The 22463-nt window shown below is 47.5% G+C and overlaps 1 protein-coding gene across 1 annotated transcript in view; it reads left to right on the top strand.

Moving 5' to 3' along the window:
* The window catches only part of NELL1 (neural EGFL like 1), a 326301-nt gene that overhangs the window by 17422 nt on the left and 286416 nt on the right, over positions 1–22463 (top strand). The window contains exon 2 of the mRNA XM_018554737.1: positions 21081–21209. Within this exon, the coding sequence (XP_018410239.1) occupies positions 21081–21209 (129 nt within the window). The remainder of the gene's footprint in view (positions 1–21080; positions 21210–22463) is intronic.

Genomic DNA, 22463 nt, shown 5'->3' with positions numbered 1-22463 from the left:
GGGGGTGGGCGGGGGGGGGGGGGGGGGGGGTCTGGGGAGAGAACACAATGAATATAAATTGAGTGTTTAGGCCACTGAGGCATTTTGCCGGGAAGTCCCAGGAGGGGCCTTTAAAAGCCGCAATTGTTTGATCACAGGTGGCAAAGAGTGCGCTGGATATTAAAGCGAGACGTGCGTTCATTAATTATTTATTAACAACTGTCTTATTAAACGTCTTGCGAGAGAGTCCCCGGAACGACGGCTAGAAAAGCAAAATAAAGGATAAGAAAAAAAAAAAGAGCTCTGCAAGCAAAAGTAATTGCTAAGAATTTCAATTTGACGTCTTATTTCTAAAGCGGTGAATGTGACTTTCACCAAACATTCAACCGCTGTCATTTAAAACACATGCACCTGGAAGATTCACCTACAGAGAAGGTTTGCCGGATGTCAGATTCCCTACCTAATAAATATGCCCATTGTATGTTATCAGTAGGGATGCACCGATACCGATAGTAGTGTCGGTGCCGGGCAGCGAGTCATTACATGCTGCCCGGCTTCCTGATTGGCCGGTAAACTGGCTCCATGCTTCCTCACTTGTGACGAGGGAGCATGGAGCCGGCTTCCCAGGCAATCAGGAAGCCAAGGCGGGGGAGCATGGAGGCGAAGGAGCATGGAGCCGGCTTCCTGGCCAATCAGGAAGACGGACAGCGTGTAATGACTCGCTGCCCGGCACCGACACTACTATCGGTATCGGTGCATCCCTACTGATAACATACAATGGGCATATTTATTAGGTAGGGAATCTGACATTTGGCAAACCTTCTCTGCAGGTGAATCTTCCAAGTGCATGTGTTTGCACCTGCAAAACCTTGAACGTTTGCTTTGGAGTAATAATTAAGGATGCACTGATACCGGTATTTCAGTATCGAGTACGAGTACGGATAATTTTTTTCGGTACTCGCCAATTCCGAATACCGAGTATCGGAAGTCCCACCTGGCTTCCCTATTGATTCGCCACCTGGCTTCCCGATTTAGCAGGGAAGCCGTCCCCATGCTTCTCGTCACTAGGTGACGAGAAAGCATGGAGACGGCTTCCCGGCCAATCAGATGCCTAGGGTGACGGGAGGACGCTAATTTGTGTCCTCCCGTTACCCTAAGGAGAACTATGGGGAAACGCCCTGACCCCATAGTTCTCCTTTTAAGGAAGCCAGGCGGCGTGTAATGACTCGCTGGCCAATCAGGAAGCCGGGCGCCACGTCATTATATGGCGCCCGGCTTCCTGAATGTGACTTCCGGTATCGGCAAGTACCGGAAAAAAAATATCGGTACTCGATACCAAAGAACCGGTATCAGTGCATCCATAATTATCAGTATGGGAAAGTTTTTAAATTTTATAACTTTCCCATTTAAGATTTCTGAATAAAACCAATAAAGTGGACCTGTCACTCTACAAGTGAATACCATTCCAGACACGTCACAGTATACAGTTACCGCATTGTTATTCAGGAAAGCTCCACCTTTTATCATTAAAAAGCCGCCTTCGAGCTCCATTCGGTGACTTTGTCTAGGCTGAGATGATGCCATCAGTCTGCTGCAGGCTGCAGGAAGCATTTCCTCAGTCTCCCCTCCCCCAGTGGGCGTACAGGCGTTTGGTGCACACATAGATATAATGGCAGGGACGGCAGCGGCTGTAACCTTGGTAGAAGTGTAACAAGTCTCAGAACTCTCCCGGGACAGATTCCCCATCCCCGGGTATTGGGGGTCGTTGCAATGAAGCAGTCATATTTTTTCTCTATCGCATCTACAAAGGACTGATTGGGGACGCGCACTCCCAGCTTAGCTGTGCACAATGATTGTCAAATTATGCGTGTTTGTGTCTCCCAGTCCCCAATCTCTCCAGTCACATCTGTCGCTGGTTTCCTGTAAGGCTGCCACCCTCCCCCCCTTTTACTGGCGCTCATGTAACCTAAATGTGCCATTGCAGCACTCGGGGCGCCATATTAATAGTTGCCGGGCCACTCCCACCCCATGGCAGTCATGGTGCTGGAAGACCGAAATGGATAACATGTAGCGTGCAGATCTTCCCTTTCCCTAAGTTACCCAGTTAAAGTGGACCTGTCATCCAATATACATTTTATGTCATTATAAGTAACTAAGTGTGACCCTTCTGGGTGTTTGTTACCTCTCACGGAGATCGCAGGACTCACCCTGACCATGACTTCATCTGCTTTCCTCTCCAGAAGGATGGAGCCATCTAGCATCCAGGGTCACCATCTACGTTCTGGAATGAGATGCCGGCTCAGATGACACAGTGATGTAAATCCTGTGGCCTGTGCAGTTCTGTGTCAGACATTTGTGAACACATCCAAGATCAGCCACCCTGCTGCAGGAACCTCTAGTATCCTCAAAAGGAACCCTTAGTATGCTCAGAAGAAACCCCTAATATCCTCAGAAGAAACCCCTCATATCCTCAGAAAAAAACCCTCATGTCCTTAGAAGGAACCCCTTGCATTCTCGGAGGGAATTTCTTATATCCTCTGAGACCACCCCTAGTATCCTCGGAAGGAATCCCTAGTATGCTGAGAAGAAACCCTTACTATCCTGTGAAGGAACTGTTAGTATGCTCAGAAGGAACACCTAATATAATTTGTATCTTCAGAGGGAACTCCTCGCATCCTCTGAGGGCACCACTAGTATCCTATGAAGAACTCCCTAATTTCCTCTGAAGCAACCCCTAGTATGTTCATATGGAACCCCTGGTCTCCCCTGAAGGAACCCCTGGTCTCCCCTGAAGGAACCCCTGGTCTCCCCTGAAGGAACCCCTGGTCTCCCCTGAAGGAACTCCTGGTCTCCCCTGTATGAACCCCTGGTCTCCCCTGTATGAACCCCTGGTCTCCCCTGAAGGAACCCTTGGTCTCCCCTGAATGATCCCCTGGTCTCCCCTAAAGGAACCCCTAGTCTTCTCTGAAGCAAACCTACAATGCTCAGAAGGTACCCCCTAGTATCCTGTGAAGGAACCCCCGTTATCTTCCAAAGGAATCCCTAGTATCTTCTGAAGGAAACCTGGTTGACTCTATAATATTCCCCATTGCTCGTTCCCTGGCAGCTACATTAAAGGTTATGCAGGGAAGTGAAGGGAGGGGTGGAGCATAACCCTCTACTCTTCCCCCAGAAGAGTAGAGGGTTATGATGTAAAGGAGGGAGGGAGCTGTGCTAAGGCATTGACTCTTCCTGGAGTAGCCAAATTAGTAGCAAGTTTGAGTGTCCATTGCAAGTGACTAAAAAAATCATTTATGGAAGTTATAAAAACTGCAAGTCAGCATTTGGAATAGTTGAATTTTTTTGTGTGTAACCTACAATTTGTGTTGGCTGACGGGTTCTCTTTACAGTAGCTGGAAAAATAACAGCAAACAAGCGACAGGGGAGAAGTTTTTGATATTCTTTCCAGTCCGTAAAGCCGATCTCGTTCCTCCAGCAGAGACCTCCTGAGCCGCCTGGGCTCTCCGTTGGCATCGCCCACCAAACGCCGGATCCGTCCTCCATTCAACAGCCGCATAATATTTATTTCACCTTTTCGGAGAGAAAACAGAAAATAGATTATTCCGGCGGCCCGGACAGGTTTAATGTGCTGCCTGTAAATGGAACATAATGTGAGATTCTCCCTCAGATTCTGTTGCCCTTTAGCGATAGAAAATTGAACGGCAGACGTGGAAACGCGCCAACCCGGCTTCCAACCGAGCGGGAAAAGACGGCCTTTTATTGCAATCCAGACAAATTTCAAGTTTTAGATGATGACGGCGGACGGCGTCTATTTTTTTTCTTCCCCCCCTCCATATCAGGAGCCGGCACGATGAAAGTCTGCAACTTGGAGCAGCATGAGGACCTGCCACCTGTACACTGTCCAGAAAGCAGTTTTGGGAGGTCGTCGATGCTTCTCATCAGGGGCGTAATTAGAAATCACAGGGCCACATAGCAACATTTTGTATGGGGCCCTGTGATTTCTAGTTATGCCCCTTGCAGAGCCCACTTGATATCCCAAACAGCCCACCTGAGAGTGACCCTGCAGAGCCCACCATAGACTCTCTATGGTGGGTCTGCAGGGTCTCAGGATTTGTAGCTTCACCACAGCTGGAGGCCCAGAGTTTGCCTACCCCTGCTATAGACTATCACTTGAGTGATATAGACTATCACTTGACTGACAGCTCTGAGTTTGCTGGGGCTGCTAACATCACATCCAAGATGGTGGCACCCAGCAGCAGCCTAAGGGCTTTCGGATGACGACACAAGGGAGGCTTTTACAGATAAGTAACATGCATAAAATATGCTAAATGCTCATATAATCTATAATAGAAGAGTTGTGTTGCAGTTATTGGTCCAACGACAGGTTCTCTTTAAAAGGTTAAGTCTTCCTCTTCTGTCACAGCCAAAGCAGTAGTCGACCCCCTTTTCCATTGTCAATGTTGTATTGCAGGCTTGTATCACTCCTCCAGTCCTAGTTGAGGGAGACCCTGTTTTCCCCACATGAAACAATTACTTGAAGACACTCCAGGAATGTGTAATTATTGTTTGGTAGATCTCTACTCCATGTAAAGTGCTTAACAATATCCTTCACTTAGATAATTACTCCCTCTGCTTGGGGAAAATGAACAGGTCTGCTTAGTGGAGCTCTGGTGGAACGCAGAAATTGCACTTATTTGTTGAAATCTGATTACATAGGAGCCTTCCCACCTCAGCTATGACACTGCTGAGGATCAGGGCATTGTAATGCTTCGAGTGGGCGAAGGTTGCGTTTCTATTTCCTTTTGTTGATGAAAAAATGCATGTAAATACGGCTTTACCTTTACAGCACAGCATGTATTGTAGGCTGGATCACGGTTGTTGTGCCATTACAGGCCACGGAAAGGCATAGTTTTCACCCGCTAACACCTCCGTGGCACTGCTGTCAGGTCAATTGTAACCTGGAAATTGGCTGCTAAGGTAGTGTTTGGCCTGGGATTCCAGTCTAATTTCTTCATATAGAGAACCTCATGTGCAGCCCTTGATATTGCTAAAGGGCTCTACGTAATAATCAGTGAATGTAATGCTAAAGAAAACGGTCAGTGAATGCAGACGTGCAACAGGCGTTGATCAAGAACTACGGGCATTCTACAAGAGATGGTTAAGGACTACGGGCATTCTACAGAAGATGATCAAGGACTATGGGCATGCTACAGGAGATGGTGAAGGACTATGGCATTCTACAGGAAATGGTCAAGGACTATGGGCATTTCACAGGTGATGGTCAAGGACTATGGCATTTTACAGGTGATGGTCAAGGACTATGGCATTTTACAGGTGATGGTCAAGGACTATGGCATTTTACAGGGGATGGTCAAGGACTATGGCATTTTACAAGTGATGGTCAAAGACTATGGGCATTCTATAGGAGATGGGCAAGGACAAAGGGCATTCTGTAGGAGATGATTAAGGACTATGGGCATGTTACAGGATATGGTCAAGGTCTACACGCATACTACAGGATACAATTAAGGACTACGGGCATTCTACAGGAGATGGTCAAAGACTATGGGCATTCTACAGGAGATGGTCAAGGACTATGGGCATTCTACAGGAGATGGACAAGGACTATGGGCATTCTACAGGAGATGGTCAAGGACTACGGGCATTCTACAGAAGAAGTTCAAAGGCTATGGGCATTCTACAGGAGCAGGTCAAGGGCTACGGTCATTCTACAGGAGATGGTCAAGGGCTATGGGGATTCTACAGGAGATGGTCAAGGACTATGGGCATTCTACAGGAGATGGTCAAGGACTATGGGCATTCTACAGGAGATGGACAAGGACTATGGGCATTCTACAGGAGATGGACAAGGACTACGGGCATTCTACAGGAGATGGTCAAGGACTACGGGCATTCTACAGAAGAAGTTCAAAGACTATGGGCATTCTACAGGAGCAGGTCAAGGGCTACGGTCATTCTACAGGAGATGGTCAAGGGCTATGGGGATTCTACAGGAGATGGTCAAGGGCTATGGGGATTCTACAGGAGATGGTCAAGGACTATAGGCATGCTACACGAGATGGTTAGAGAATGCGGACATGCTATAGCTGTTGCTGGAGGCTGGTGATATGATTTAGGAGACAGTCATAGACTGGAGTCACATTCACAGGAGACCGCTAAAGATCACTTCTATTACAACAAGCTTACTAATCAATGCTTCCATATTCGTGCTCCCTATATCACCTTACAGTTAAGTATCCACGGTTAGAATTTCGTACTAACGTAATCGAATTCGGAATGTTCGTTTGACTTTCTAATCGTTTATGGGGTCAAATCAATGATCGATTTTCGACCACAGTGATGAACAAATTAGAAGGAGCATGTTGGAGAATTGAACAAAATTCTAACAGTGAATGTGGTTTTTCGTTCAGAAACTCCATTCATTCCAAAAATCGAATGTTAAATAAAAACGAAAAGTAAATTAAATTTTGAGCGACAATCGGCAAGTTTCTGATGCCAGTATTGAACGTTCCGATGGGATTTTTCATACGAACGTTCATGCGAAAATCTAATTGTATATACCCTACTTTACTTGTCCCACATTTAATATTTCTCTCGGCAAGATCCAATCCAAAGATTCAGAGGGAAAGAACATAAGAAGAAGAATGGGATTTGGACAGCACAGAAAAAAGGAAGATCGTGTGACTAGGAATAAACCAAAGCATTGAGCTACTAGAACCCAGTCTAAAGAATAATTCTCCTTTACCGGCCTCTGTGAGTGCATGGACCCTGAGGGTCCCCCCTGGGATGCAGCTTGGGTAGTAGGGATTAGGAATGTTGGAGGATGTTTTGTTGCATAGATTACATTATCCATATTGTCATCATTCTAACTGCCTTTCCCAACCTCTTTACCCCCAAGGAACATGGAGATTAAGGGAAGAGGAACATTTTCAGGTCATCAGGAACTCCTGCTAAAAATGAATATACTTGTAGCTCACATAAAGTAACAAGAACTTTTCAGGTCCCCTAGACCCTTGGTTCTCAACTGGTGGGTCGTGACCCAAAAGTGGGTCGCGACCCCGTGTTCAGTGGGTCGCCGCATGCCTTCCACTTTTCTTGGCGAGAGGCTTCTCAGCCTCCTAGTGCAGCAATATCAGTTCTCGCACTGAGCAGCCATTCAGAATATGCTGCCTGGCACTGAGTGTCAGCTTGAGGTGGGGTGCAATGGTGGTATGGCTGCCAGGGAGCTCCATCCATACATGCATTGCTTATAGCTCCCTTGCATGTCCTGTAGCGGTGCCTGGACCGGAGTGACATCACATTCTGGCTCCCGGCACCTCTATAGAGCGCGCATGGGAGCTGTACAAGCAATGTACGTATGGATGGAGCTCCATTACAGCACAGCAGCCCACACTGCCGTGTGTTCCATTGCAGTGCAACGTGGGTCGCGACTTAATGACCGACGACAAATGTGGGTCTTGAGGTTAGACAGGTTGAGAACCACTGCCCTAGAAGATTTTGTCATGATGTATTTGCACATTTGCACGTTTTGCTACTCTTACCTCTAAAGTGGCCCTATCTACCTCCCTCAGCACTTTGTCACGGTCCTTCCATTTTGTTTCACCATCTTCTTCCAGGATCATGAATCTTCAGTTGCCTTGGTTGGCTGGGCTGATATGACATGATGATGATGATTTGATCAGTGCAGGGTTGTAGAGGAGGCATCCCGAGAGGCACAGAGTACAGGACAGCTATATGCTACTGCAGCTGTCTGTCAATATACTATGAAGAGGGAGGAAGCGAGAGTAGGGGTGTAGCTTGTGTCAGTGGACACACACCACTCGGCTCCGTTCCTGACCAGGAGCGTGCATGCCTGGGTGTCTCCTTTGCAACCTGCTAGGCATAGGAGACACCCATAAATAGGAGTGGAGGGCAGCAGTATCAAACTTGTAAAAAATAAATAACATGGGGCAATTTTAAAACAAAAAACAAATTGACTATGGGCATTCTACAGGAGATGGTCAAGGACTATGGGCATTCTACAGGAGATGGACAAGGACTATGGGCATTCTACAGGAGATGGACAAGGACTACGGGCATTCTACAGGAGATGGTCAAGGACTACGGGCATTCTACAGAAGAAGTTCAAAGACTATGGGCATTCTACAGGAGCAGGTCAAGGGCTACGGTCATTCTACAGGAGATGGTCAAGGGCTATGGGGATTCTACAGGAGATGGTCAAGGGCTATGGGGATTCTACAGGAGATGGTCAAGGGCTATGGGGATTCTACAGGAGATGGTCAAGGACTATAGGCATGCTACACGAGATGGTTAGAGAATGCGGACATGCTATAGCTGTTGCTGGAGGCTGGTGATATGATTTAGGAGACAGTCATAGACTGGAGTCACATTCACAGGAGACCGCTAAAGATCACTTCTATTACAACAAGCTTACTAATCAATGCTTCCATATTCGTGCTCCCTATATCACCTTACAGTTAAGTATCCACGGTTAGAATTTCGTACTAACGTAATCGAATTCGGAATGTTCGTTTGACTTTCTAATCGTTTATGGGGTCAAATCAATGATCGATTTTCGACCACAGTGATGAACAAATTAGAAGGAGCATGTTGGAGAATTGAACAAAATTCTAACAGTGAATGTGGTTTTTCGTTCAGAAACTCCATTCATTCCAAAAATCGAATGTTAAATAAAAACGAAAAGTAAATTAAATTTTGAGCGACAATCGGCAAGTTTCTGATGCCAGTATTGAACGTTCCGATGGGATTTTTCATACGAACGTTCATGCGAAAATCTAATTGTATATACCCTACTTTACTTGTCCCACATTTAATATTTCTCTCGGCAAGATCCAATCCAAAGATTCAGAGGGAAAGAACATAAGAAGAAGAATGGGATTTGGACAGCACAGAAAAAAGGAAGATCGTGTGACTAGGAATAAACCAAAGCATTGAGCTACTAGAACCCAGTCTAAAGAATAATTCTCCTTTACCGGCCTCTGTGAGTGCATGGACCCTGAGGGTCCCCCCTGGGATGCAGCTTGGGTAGTAGGGATTAGGAATGTTGGAGGATGTTTTGTTGCATAGATTACATTATCCATATTGTCATCATTCTAACTGCCTTTCCCAACCTCTTTACCCCCAAGGAACATGGAGATTAAGGGAAGAGGAACATTTTCAGGTCATCAGGAACTCCTGCTAAAAATGAATATACTTGTAGCTCACATAAAGTAACAAGAACTTTTCAGGTCCCCTAGACCCTTGGTTCTCAACTGGTGGGTCGTGACCCAAAAGTGGGTCGCGACCCCGTGTTCAGTGGGTCGCCGCATGCCTTCCACTTTTCTTGGCGAGAGGCTTCTCAGCCTCCTAGTGCAGCAATATCAGTTCTCGCACTGAGCAGCCATTCAGAATATGCTGCCTGGCACTGAGTGTCAGCTTGAGGTGGGGTGCAATGGTGGTATGGCTGCCAGGGAGCTCCATCCATACATGCATTGCTTATAGCTCCCTTGCATGTCCTGTAGCGGTGCCTGGACCGGAGTGACATCACATTCTGGCTCCCGGCACCTCTATAGAGCGCGCATGGGAGCTGTACAAGCAATGTACGTATGGATGGAGCTCCATTACAGCACAGCAGCCCACACTGCCGTGTGTTCCATTGCAGTGCAACGTGGGTCGCGACTTAATGACCGACGACAAATGTGGGTCTTGAGGTTAGACAGGTTGAGAACCACTGCCCTAGAAGATTTTGTCATGATGTATTTGCACATTTGCACGTTTTGCTACTCTTACCTCTAAAGTGGCCCTATCTACCTCCCTCAGCACTTTGTCACGGTCCTTCCATTTTGTTTCACCATCTTCTTCCAGGATCATGAATCTTCAGTTGCCTTGGTTGGCTGGGCTGATATGACATGATGATGATGATTTGATCAGTGCAGGGTTGTAGAGGAGGCATCCCGAGAGGCACAGAGTACAGGACAGCTATATGCTACTGCAGCTGTCTGTCAATATACTATGAAGAGGGAGGAAGCGAGAGTAGGGGTGTAGCTTGTGTCAGTGGACACACACCACTCGGCTCCGTTCCTGACCAGGAGCGTGCATGCCTGGGTGTCTCCTTTGCAACCTGCTAGGCATAGGAGACACCCATAAATAGGAGTGGAGGGCAGCAGTATCAAACTTGTAAAAAATAAATAACATGGGGCAATTTTAAAACAAAAAACAAATCTCGTCAAGTAAAAATGGATCTACTGTGCGGAATTAAAAACCAAACAAACAAGGGTTTAATATCACTTTAATATATATATATACACTGAGTGGCCGGATTATTATGACCACTTATCTTTTGCCCTAGAAACCTGGTCTAGTTTTGCTGCATATAAATTAAAGCGTATGTCTTCTCATGGCACCCACTTTCCCTAAAAAGCGCCCCCTTCTAAGACGTTGTTTGATGTGCCTGTCCCCGGCACCGCGTCTATGCCATCAATTTCCTCCCCTGAAATCTAGGTTGGGTCGCTCAAAGCGGTTACATACATGGAAACTCAGTGATGCTCCAGATACTGCCGGCGAATGGGGAACAGTCTCCCCACAGAGTCATTTAGTATATGTTGAATACATAATATAGATTTCCCACGTCGCCCGCTGTTCGCAGAGGGGGAGAAGGAAAAATAATTGTGTTCCGCTTGAATATATTCCTGCAGTAAATCAGGTCAACAGAGTGAGGTCTTGCTGGTGTTCCAGCTATTCTTAAAGCAACTGGTTCTTCCCCATATTTTAGTAATGTGGCCGAGAAGTATAATATTATTATTATTATTATTATTATTATACAGGATTTATTTTGCCCCAACAGTTTGCGCCGTGCGTGCATTACAAAATAACAGGAGACCGTCCATTTACATTTTTTAAAGTGCGTTGCCTTAAAAGCAGCCGTCCAGCACACACTAATGTGCTGAAAATCGTATATCTGATGTGGAAATATTAATGGGCACTCAGGAGGAAGGGATCAGAGCCAGGAACTTGGCTAGAGACAGCTCACTATTGGAGAAAGTTCCTTAGAAACGCCGCTAGACAATCAAAGTTTTTTTGGGGGGTAATTTATGAAAGATCCCAGTGTAAATATAACACCTGGGGTTAAAAAGGGGAAAAGACAGACAGTCTTCCCAATAGTAATATATAAAGTATAGATGAAACCTGCTGTGCGGAGTCAGTCGCTGGCTTCTGAAATGCCTTGAATACTCCCAACAGTGACTTCCCAGCTCTGCTCCTGTCCACCTCGGAGTATTCCCGCCCACAGGGCCATCTTTAACACGGGGAAAAGGGGGCAAAGGGGCAGTCATTGTTGTAGGGGCCCAAAGCAGCTGCCCCTCGAGCCTTCAAAAGATACACACGCAGCACCGTTCTGTTTACCATGCAATCTGCATCACATAGTGTTGTTCTCCCCTGCCATACGCTGCGTAGCATGACTGCGTGACATCTCACGTGGGGTCAGATCTCACAACCCTCTGATATCTCCTCCTATCAGCTCTGTAGATATCTATCTCTCTGGTAAAAAAAGCAAAATTGCATGGGGGGCCAAGAGAATGTTTGTCCAGGGTCCAATCAATGTTAAAGGAGACCTATGAGATGAGTGATTTCCACTCACCTCATAGTTCTAGCCGACCTGTGACAATGAGACTGTCACAGGTCGGCTCAGTAGATCGGGAGGTGAGCCAACACATACCGGCGTTCGCTCACCTCTCGATCCTGTCACGGCTCTCTGCCGTGACAGGGGGAGGGGCTGGATTCCCCTCTCCGATCTGCCAGCGCTGAGTGGCAGAACGGACAGGGGAGGGGGCGGGTACAGCTGGCTCTGCCTCTAGATAGGCAGAGCCAGCTGTCACTCACGCAGCTGGGCAGATCCCGACGTCCAGGTCGGGATCCGCTCCGGCTGACGCGTCTCAGTATACCGCGAGCTGTAGCTCCCTATATACTGAGCTTAGGGTAACGGGAGGACGCTAGTTTGTGTCCTCCCGTTACCCTAAGGAGAACTATTGGGAAAAACACTGACCCCATAGTTCTCCTTTTAAAGACGGCTCTGCCTGCCCATCTTCCTGTATTCCAGCCTGCACCTTTAATTAAACAGAGTAGCAGTGGCAGCTTCCATACTTCTCCATCCTCAGCCCGGGCGATAAGTCCCATTATAGGATTAACAAGCTCTCGTACGGCCGCCAGTGACCTGACCTTCTCTCTAAGCTCCTCCTGTATCCTGAATGTCCTTTTTAAGAAGCTCTTCACCCCATTCAGGTCTAATTATTCCTCGGAGATCCTGAAGGATTAATCTGCCTCGGAGCTCCAGCCGAGTTTTATTTTAATGTCATGTTATTGGAGAATTCATTCCGGATCCCCGGCACATCTTCGCGCCTGTCATTTTATGGTATCCATTAAGGCCCGTGCTGGGTTTATATATCATTTCATTATAAATGACCGGTGATAATGTGCATTTTTTTTTATTGCATGCCAAGCAGAGGATTTTTGGTGGTTATTGACTAATCTTTCCCAGCAGCCTCGGGGTGAGAGAGAGAGAGAGAGAGCGCGAGCATGCAGCACGGCCGGTGCTCATAACAGGAAAATATCGCTGTACCTATTACAGGAGTATTGGCCATGTTGATGAGATCAGCGTAATTAAGTATTTATGATCGCAATATCTGGGAACCTCTGTAACCCCATGAGCGTGAGATTCTGCTTGGGGAGGGAGGATAGTGGCAAGCTGCGTGCGTAGCGTGCCATTGAAAATTGATGTTGTGGGCAATATCCGAATTTGTAGGGGTTTGGTTTAAAGGAGAACTATGGGGTCAGGGCTTTTCCCAATAGTTCTCCTTAGGGTAACGGGAGGACACAAACTAGCGTCCTCCCGTCACCCTAAGCTCAGTATATAGGGAGCTACAGCTCGCGGTATACTGAGACGCCTCGCCGGTATGTGTTCGCTCACCTCCCGATCTACTGAGCCGACCTGTGACAGTCTCATTGTCACAGGTCGGCTAGAACTATGAGGTGAGTGAAAAGCACCCCCCTCCCCCCCTCATAGTTCTCCTTTTAATAGTGACGGGCCTGATGGGGATTCAATTATAATATGGTCAACAAAACGCACAGCACCCTAGCACCAAGCTGTGATAATACTTCTGCAATGCACTGGCGATTGTTGCAATCTCTGGGGAACAGACTGGCAATCATGCCAATACATGGGCAATGATGACAAAACATGGTCAACAAGCAGGCAATGACCTCTCAGTGGTCACAATGTTATGGCTCATTGGGGTATATCCGATATACAAAAGACGTGTGTATATAATAATCCGGCCACTCAGTGTATATAATAATCTGCCCACTCGGTGTATATAATAATCCGGCCACTCAGTGTATACCTAATAAACAAATGTATCTACGTATTTGCATATTGTTGTTTTTATTTTTCCTATTTGCACACCAACAACACCACAATTCCTCCTACATATGAACTTTCTAATCTCTCTTTCCCATTATTTCCTTATTTGCATTTTTCCTTCACGGCATGGACCCAACCACTAAATCCTTTTGTGCCCCAAAGTGTACCCAAAATCCCCGATGGAGCCTCTATGTGGCATGCTGAGTACACTTTGGGGCACAAAAGGATTTAGTGGTTGGGTCCATGCCGTGAAGGAAAAATGCAAATAAGGAAATAATGGGAAAGAGAGATTAGAAAGTTTGTATATAAAATATTGGTATCATCGTGTTGTTGGCAGGGCGGGATTTACTCTCTCTGCAGCCCCAAGGCCAGGTTCCTCAATGCGCCCCCCCCCACCCCTGGAGAATGGCAGACTTGCAGGCTGCATACAAGTGATCTTGGCGACATTGCCGGGATCACTTCTACAAAACAAGCGGCGGCTTCCCCGCTGTACATTTAGCTCTGCTTGCCCAAACCAGGGCTAAATGTAGGAAACTACTACCCACCCAGCACCCGGAACTGCATGTCCCGGGCATCGGGAGATAGGAATTCGACAACCCTGCTGCCCCTCTACTCCCTGCTGCCCCAAGGCCGGGTCTTGGTTGGCCTAGTGGGAAATCCGGCCCTGATTGTTGGTGCGCAAATAGGAAAAATAAAAACGACAACAATATGCAAATATGTAGATACATTTTATATTGAAAATGTGAAATTTATTGAAGCGGGTGAATCTTTGTTGCCTTTTATATATAGAACGCACTGTTGATGGCCAATCTGTTTCATTCGCGTGGATTTGTCAGCGCTAAACCGCCCACATGAACGATGCCATACATTCATATGGGGACCGTTCATGCGATCGTGCCTCAGCTATTTATGTCGCGCTGATCGGAGCAGATCCCATATAGTTTTCAATGGGAACGCGCTTGTCTTTTAAAAATTGTGTTTCAACGCTGAAACGCGATTTAAAAGCGGCCAAAATGGCCCTTTTAACATTCGTGCTGAAACGCATCCGCCCCGGTTTGAATGAGGCCTAAAAAAGAAACCTGTAATGCGGTCTGGTAGCCGGGATCGTATTCATTAATACAGTATATCGTAAAATGTATTATTGATGAATATATCATTAAAGCAGTAGCGGGCAACTGCAGCCCTCCAGCTGTTGTGGAACTACAAGTCCCAGGAGGCATTGCAAGACTGACAGTTAAAGGCATGTTGCCCACAGGCAGAGGCAAGTTGGGATTTGTCTTTAAAGCACAGCTGGAAGGCCAATGTTGCCCATCCCCTGTATTAACGTATATATATTTGAACTGCAAGCAAGCTAAGTACCTGAATCAGTCCCTGTGCGGCAGGAGAAGCAGCAGAAGGAGTCAATCAGCTCTACTACAGCGGGTCACAGTTTAGCTGCAGACCTGCAGCTGAGCTGTTACTTGTAGTTCTACAAGTATATACGGACCTCTCACCCCTGGTTCTGCAGGCATGCAGGGCTGTGCTGGTGCTTGTAGTCCTCCAGACGTGTGCTCTGAACCTGACCTCACCCTTGTACCAGTCTGGCCGCTTTAGGCATCGGCGGACCTCTCCTGCTGTTTCTTATGCAGCTTCTCCGCCTATCAGTGCAGTCCGCTTGTGGCCGAACTAGTGGATCCTCCCTCTTCCTGTCTCTGTTTAAACCCAGGACAGCGAACGGCACGCTGCCCGAGCAACGCTTTCCCGAGCTAGATGCCGAGCCCCCTGTTTGTGATTGACCCTGAATTTCGGGAAGTTTTCCCATGTACCGATCCTTTGGCTTGTCCTTCGAACCCCCTGTCTACCGTCTGTCCTGTTCTTCGCTTTGTCCTTAGATATCCCTATCTACAGTCTGCCCTGTGCTTCGCTTTGTCCTTGGATATCCCTGTCTACAGTCTGCCCTGTGCTTCGCTGTGTCCTTGGATATCCCTGTCTACAGTCTGCCCTGTGCTTCGCTTTGTCTTTGGATATCCCTATCTACAGTCTGCCCTGTGCTTCGCTTTGTCCTTGGATATCCCTGTCTACAGTATGCCCTGTGCTTCGCTTTGCCTTTGGATAGCCCTATCTACAGTCTGCCCTGTGCTTCGCTGTGTCCTTGGATATACCTGTCTACAGTCTGCCCTGTGCTTCACTTTGTCTTTGGATATCCCTGCCTACAGTCTGCCCTGTGCTTCGCTTTGCCTTTGGATATCCCTGTCTACAGTCTGCCCTGTGCTTCGCTGTGACCTAGGATATCCCTGTCTACAGTCTGCCCTGTGCTTCACTTTGTCCTTGGATATCCCTATCTACAGTCTGCCCTGTGCTTCGCTTTGTCCTTGGATATCCCTATCTATAGTCTGCCCTGTGCTTCACTTTGTCCTTGGATATCCCTGTCTACAGTCTGCCCTGTGCTTCGCTTTGTCCTTACATATCCCTGTCTACAGTCTGCCCTGTGCTTTGCTTTGTCCTAACATATCCCTGCCTACAGTTTGCCCTGTGCTTCGCTTTGTCCCGGAATGTCTGAGTCTTCAGCCTGTCTTTAACCTTTGATACGTACCCTGTACCTGTTAGGTGAGTGGGGTGAACCTAGGGATTGTTAATTGGGGTCAGCACGCAGCCAAGCCCATCTCCACCATCAGGAGCTCTGGTGAACACAGGCTGGCCCTCAAATTCCACATCCTGGGGGACCCCATGCCACCAACTCAGCATTGCAGCACCCTGCCTTGTACTTGAACTTCCAGCTTTAGCTGTCTTCCACTGCCTCATTCAGTTCCCCTGCTTGGACTCAAGCTCTGTGAGTCGCCAACCTACACTGCTTGGACCCCTTTTCTCTAAGTGTCCCTGGCAGTGTAATCGAAAGGGTCCACATACCTGACTCCAGTTCATACACGGGAGCCCCGATCCATGACACAGTGCATATATGCTAGTAAGGAGCATGCTGATGGTAGGAGAGAGCAGATCACCAGCATACTGCATCTCCTTTCACTGTCCAGTCACAGGCTTGGTGTGGCGAGGGAGAAAAAAATCAGGTCTCCTGTCTTGGACAGGGTTGTGTTCTGGAACAAGTACAGGTGAAGCGCTGGATATATATATATCAGAAGATCGCTCGAAACGTAATAAAGCACAATGGCTCCAGTGAGGCCGCTCTCTACAAAAGTGGGATGTGCCACAGAAAAGGGAAACCAGGATTGAAGATACACTATTACCTTGGTTCTCAACTGGCGGGTTGTGACCCAAAAGTGGGTCGCGGCCCCGTGTTCAGTGGGTTGCCACATGCCTTCCACTTTTCTAGGTGAGGGGCTCCACAGCCACCTTCTAGTGCAGCACTGTCAGTTCTCACGCTGAGCAGCCATTCAAAATATGCCGGAGTGTCAGCTTCAGGTGGGATGGGATGGGGCCATGTCCCACGAGGGAGCTCCATCCATACGAGCATTGCTTACAGCTCCCTCGCATGTCCTGTAGGGGTTCCTGGACCTGAGTGATGTCACATTCTGGCTCCCGGCACCTCTACAGCGCACACGAGGGACCTGTCCAAGCAATGCACATATGGATGGAGTTCCATCACAGCACAGCAGCCCACACTGGACCGCAGGCTGAGGATCCACTCCAGTTCTTGCAAGGTAGGGAGACTGGGTGGACAGACCATGTGTCCTGGTGTGGGAGGTGTGTTGCGTTGCCATTCATTTGAATGGCAGCCCAAACACACCTCCCACCTACAGTTCTATTGCCTGCACCCGAATGCACGGTACCGCAATGCTGTGCATTCCATCGCAGGGCGACTTGTGTCATGACTCAATGACCAAGGACAAATGTGGGTCCTGAGGTTATACAGGATGAGAACCACTGCACTAATATACACTGAGTGGCCAGATTATTGGCCAGATTATTATGACCCCCCCATCAGTACTTGGTTGGGCCGCCTGGTGACTCCACGAGATGATGAAAGGTGATGCGAGGAATCTGACACGGCACTGTTGCCCTTCTGTTGTCTTGTACCAGTCTTGCCCCTCCCCCGTTCTGCCCTAACATTGACTAGTCGCTGACGGCCACAATTCGCACGTTCAGACCCAGATTTTCGGCTGACAGTCCGGTCTTTAAACACTTTAACAATGAGCCGCTCCTGAACATGTAACGAATTCTGCTGTTTTGCTGATACTCGCTCCATGGCTCCGAGCGCCAACAATCATCCCGCGTTCAAAGGCTGTTACATCGCGTTGTTTCCCCGTATCTTCATAAACAAATCACTTCTACTGTTGTGGTAACCAACCTGCTTCCCTATTTATAATGGTCTGGCCCTCTAGCATCTACAGCGCCAAATTATAGCTAATTTACCTGCAAACGTCATAATAATCCAGCCACTCAGTGTATACAGTCCAATGCGTTTTGGGGGTTGAAGGACCTCCCTCTTCTTCAGGGGTTAAACATGATGGGTAGTAATACATGACTCAAATCACCGGGGATCAATTCCTTGCTGTGTAGGGTCTAGCCAGCATCGGTGAATCAGCAAAGCAGGGGTTGCGCTGTGCCGTGTGGCAGAGCTGAGTAAATCTCAAGACCGGATGGAACAGGAATACAAACCTTTTTATCACATCTGTCTGTCCTCCGTGTATTTAGCTGTTGGGAGTTTAGCTTCAGTGTTCAAACTTCCTGGTTCTGCCGATGAAAAACGTTACCGGTCTATTTTTGTCGCAAACGTGTGAATTGAATAATTTCTCACAAATGTTTTATGGGGGAAAATAAAGAAATAAAGAATCTTCTGAAGTCATTACCGAACGTTGAAAAGGCCAATTATAAACGTACGTGCTAAGCGCTAACTGACACATCCGCCGGCATTAACCGCGCCGTTCATCGAGTCTCCCTGTTAAACGGCAAAAGACCGCCATGTACAAAGGCTGGGAGGGGGAGGGGCGGATTTTAATTAAAATTGGCTGAAAGGTGATTAACAAAGTTCTTTTTATAACCAATCGAGGCAATTAAAAAAAAAGGAAAATGGCCGTCGCTGTCTGGGGGGGATTCGTCCGGGGGATGGATGGAGGGAAGAACTCATTATGGATTGGTGAGTGAAATCTCCGCCATTGATGTATCGCCTCCTCTGCCCTTACTCAGCATCGCGTTAGCGGTAATGACGGCAGGTGCAACTAATTAGACCGTCAGCTTCGCGTAATTAAGAGCGGCTAAGTGCCGAAGACATCTGCCTCCAGCTCGCCTTTGACTCAATGCTGCCAGTCGCAGATCTGAATCTGAGCCCGGGCCTCGGGGGACGTTTCTTTTATATATTTATTTTTTTCTTATTAAAGCAAAACTCTCAGCAAATCGTGTCCTCGTACCGCAGCCGTGTGTATCCAGTCACTGCTCCCCTCTCCCCTTGTGCAGGGTGACTGGTCTTGTCTCCGCACCTTTCTCTAATAAGGACCGGTCACTGCTGCTCTCTCTCCTTGTGCAGGGTGACTGGTCTTATCTCCGCCCCCTCCTGAAATAAAGACAGCTCACTGCTTCTCTCTGTCCTTCTGTAGGGTGACTGGTCTTGTCTCCGCCCCTTCCTGTAATCAAGACCAGTCAGTGCTGCTCTCTCTCCTTCTGCAGGGTGACTGGTCTTGTCTCCGTCCCCTCCTGAAATAAAGACAGCTCACTGCTTCTCTCTGTCCTTCTGTAGGGTGACTGGTCTTGTCTCCGCCCCTTCCTGTAATAAAGACCAGTCAGTGTTGCTCTCTCTCCTTGTGCAGGGTGGCTGGTCTTGTTTCCATCCCCTCCTATAATAAAGACCGGTCACTGCTGCTCTTTGTGCAGGGTGACTGGTCTTGCCTCCGCCCCCTCCTGTAATAAAGACCGCTCACTGCTGCTCTCTTCTTGTGCAGGGTGACTGGTCTTGTCTCCGCCCCTTCCTGTAATAAAGACCGCTCACTGCTGCTCTCTCTCCTTGTGCAGGGTGGCTGGTCTTGTTTCCATCCCCTCCTATAATAAAGACCGGTCACTGCTGCTCTTTGTGCAGGGTGACTGGTCTTGCCTCCGCCCCCCTCCTGTAATAAAGACCGTTCACTACTGCTTTCTCCTTGTACAGGGTGAGTGGTCTTGTCTCCGCCCCTTCTGGATTTTTTTGTAGTGGGTGTGGCCTACTGGGTCCCTCCCACAGCTCTGCTCTCTGAACAGGCACTGTGATGCTGTCGCTGCTACTTCCACAAGGTGATATCTGGGTTTATAAAGACGTTTGGTGCACACAAAGTGGATTTTTTGTGGCTCTTGGGGAATATATTCACTTGTAAGTTTTCGTGTCCAGAGTTCAGCTTTAAAGTAGATGGAATTCCAACCACCGAGGGCCCATTTACATTTGTTACCTTTTGTCTGCTGAATGCCCCAACACACACACATCGCCTTGTATAAAAGCAACTTTATTCAGCTCCATATGTGCCGCACAATCCCACCTCTAATCTGCCTCTAACCCGTTTCACCCATACGGACTTGGTGATAGAGATACCAATACGACTAAGCCTCTAAGGATGAAACGCTTTAGCGGCAGACCGGAGGCAGGTCCGTGTGACACTTTGGAACTGAATAAAGTTGGTTCTATACAAGGAGATGTCATCGGTGTAAGACCATCTTTTATTCTAGGACTGTGGAAATACATAGATGCCAACTGTCCTCGATTTGCCAGGACAGTCCCACATTTTGTTCCTCATTCCTGACGATGCGGTGTCCTGGGCCATGTCCTTGATTGGAGTTACTGCACATGCACAGTGACTCAAAAAGACATTGATTGCCAGGATCAAGGCAGCGAGTGGTTGTTTCCTGCATATTTAGAGGCGAGACGGGGAGAGACCAACCAATAAAGTGGGTGTGATGTGGGCACACCCATCCAGAAAGTGGGTGGGAACAATGCTGACTGTGGGTGGGGTTAACAAGGGCTGGCATAAATGTGTATGATGTATATATAATATTTATAAGGTTTGTATCTCTTTAAATGTGGGCACACATCTGACATTGGTTATGGGCCTGAACTACAAGAGGTGAATGTCTGTCGTAGGGTTGCCACCTGTCCAGGATTCACCCGGATAATCCAGGTTTTGAATGCTGTGTCCGGGTTTCATGGCAGCAGAAACCCGGACATGAGATGTCAGGCAGACAGGGGCAACCAAAATTAAGATAGGAGCTACTGGCCCCCCACTGAAAATAGTCTCAACTGTGATATTTACATATGAATAAGCCGCGACTTATTCTCCCAAATAAATGTCCGCGCGTTGCTAGAGTGTTCGGGTTTTACTTGAAGAAAAGGTGGTAACCCTAGTCTGTCGATTACTCATGTTCATCTCTAGTATATCTGTACCTCCTGCCAATTTAACAACCTCAAGATTATAGGACACCTAAAGGGATGGGTGGGATGGGAAGTTATTCATGCGCTGTGTAGGAGAAGAAAAGGCAGGCTGTCAACTGCTGCTTTTGCATGTATTAAGTTTTTGGGCTAATGAATGCATGAAAAAAAAGAGTTTGATTGACAGGAGGGCATGGGCTTCAGTTATAAGAAAAGTGTGAAATATCACAATGACTGCTAACTCTTTTATTTCTTTTTTTTTTTTGGGTTGCCTGGCTGTCAGGCCGCTCGTATGGATCTGTCTTTTTCCTAAAAAGCCCTTTTTCCTGTTTTTTTTTGCCGTTGCAGTGATTGGACTTGGAACGGACCCAGATCTGCAAATTGACATCATTTCAGAACTGCTACTCGACAACAGCACGCGCGGCGTCACGCAAGTGTTTGGCACTCACAATGGCAGCAAAGCCTTCTTATTTCACGGTAAGTGCCTGTTATTGTAAAGGAACATTTCAGACGCAAAGCCGCCTTCAGTTTGTTGTACAAGCATGAATGAGGCTGTTTATATCAATAGAAGCTGCGAATCGCTGACAGTTCACTGAGGCTGCCGTCGGTTGTTGTAGCTTTGGATGTCCAATTCACCCAGCGAGTGAGTTATCCAATAGAGAGATACCACACATATAATCCTGTCCCCCCTCCCCCATAGGGAGCTTGTCATTCCTCGGTAGAGTTATATGTTTGTTCTGTATCATGGAGGATCCATTTGGGAAGGTGGCACCTTCTTTGTTCCCAGTTGCTTCCACTTTCTTATAATACCGCTAACAGGTGACCACGGAATATTTAGTAGCAAGGAAATTTCACGGAACACCTGAATCCAATGGTTTGGAGGGGCGTCCCAATACGTTTGGCAATATAATGTAGCTAATGGGTGCAGCAGCTGAACCGAACTGGCGAGGAGTGTAACTACATCGCAATGTTGTGTTGGGGGTCCCCAATTTCTGCCTACTGTAGTTGGTCCTTTTCGACTCCCCTCCTCCCCATTCAATGCATAGGGAGGTAGGAGGGCTTCTTCTATCCTTTCAACTTCGCCTTCTTTAGAATCACCTGAATAGTCTCAGTGTTGTAATGAGAGAAGCTGCCGCAGCACTGGGGTACCTGTAGGTTTGGCTGAGCTTTGGAGAACATCTACTTGGATGCTTGAAATTTCATTTTGCATCTCGCTGCAGATCCCTGGGGAAAGCATCAAACATGAAAGGCCTTTGGGTTGCCGTTTGAAGGATGTAAGGACATTTAAATTTTTTAAATTAGGATATCACATCAGCTGCAGATTGAAATGAGAATTATAATTGGCATTAGGTGGCATAACAAGAGCCGTAGCAGCCAAAATGGCTGCTATTGTGCCTGGTGGTCGAAGGGGTACCCCAAAGTGGTGACGTGTTTGGCCTTTTATCAAATATAACTAAACTGTGCAGACATTTCTGAACTAGTGCTCTCTTCCTTATTCCTCTACCTGGTGCTGTCAGTGTGTCTCCTCTGGGGTGATTCACCCCTCTTTTTGTCTTGGTCACCTTTGCCACTTGGACTGAAAATTAGGGAAATGCTAAATTTACAGTAGTCACAAGAAAAGAGAATAGAGGGAAAAGCTTTTAATGGGGACACCTGATCCGGTGACAACTATCTGAAGTGGTGATTTCCTCTTGCTTTGGAAAGATTTCCTCCTCACTTCGTGTTGTATTT

This window comes from Nanorana parkeri, unplaced genomic scaffold (assembly GCF_000935625.1).
Source record: "Nanorana parkeri isolate BGI_ZX_2015 unplaced genomic scaffold, ASM93562v1 scaffold10, whole genome shotgun sequence".
Classification (NCBI taxonomy): domain Eukaryota; kingdom Metazoa; phylum Chordata; class Amphibia; order Anura; family Dicroglossidae; genus Nanorana; species Nanorana parkeri.
The sequence above is the reverse complement of the archived record's forward strand: the minus strand, read 5'-3'. Positions and strand labels throughout refer to the sequence as shown.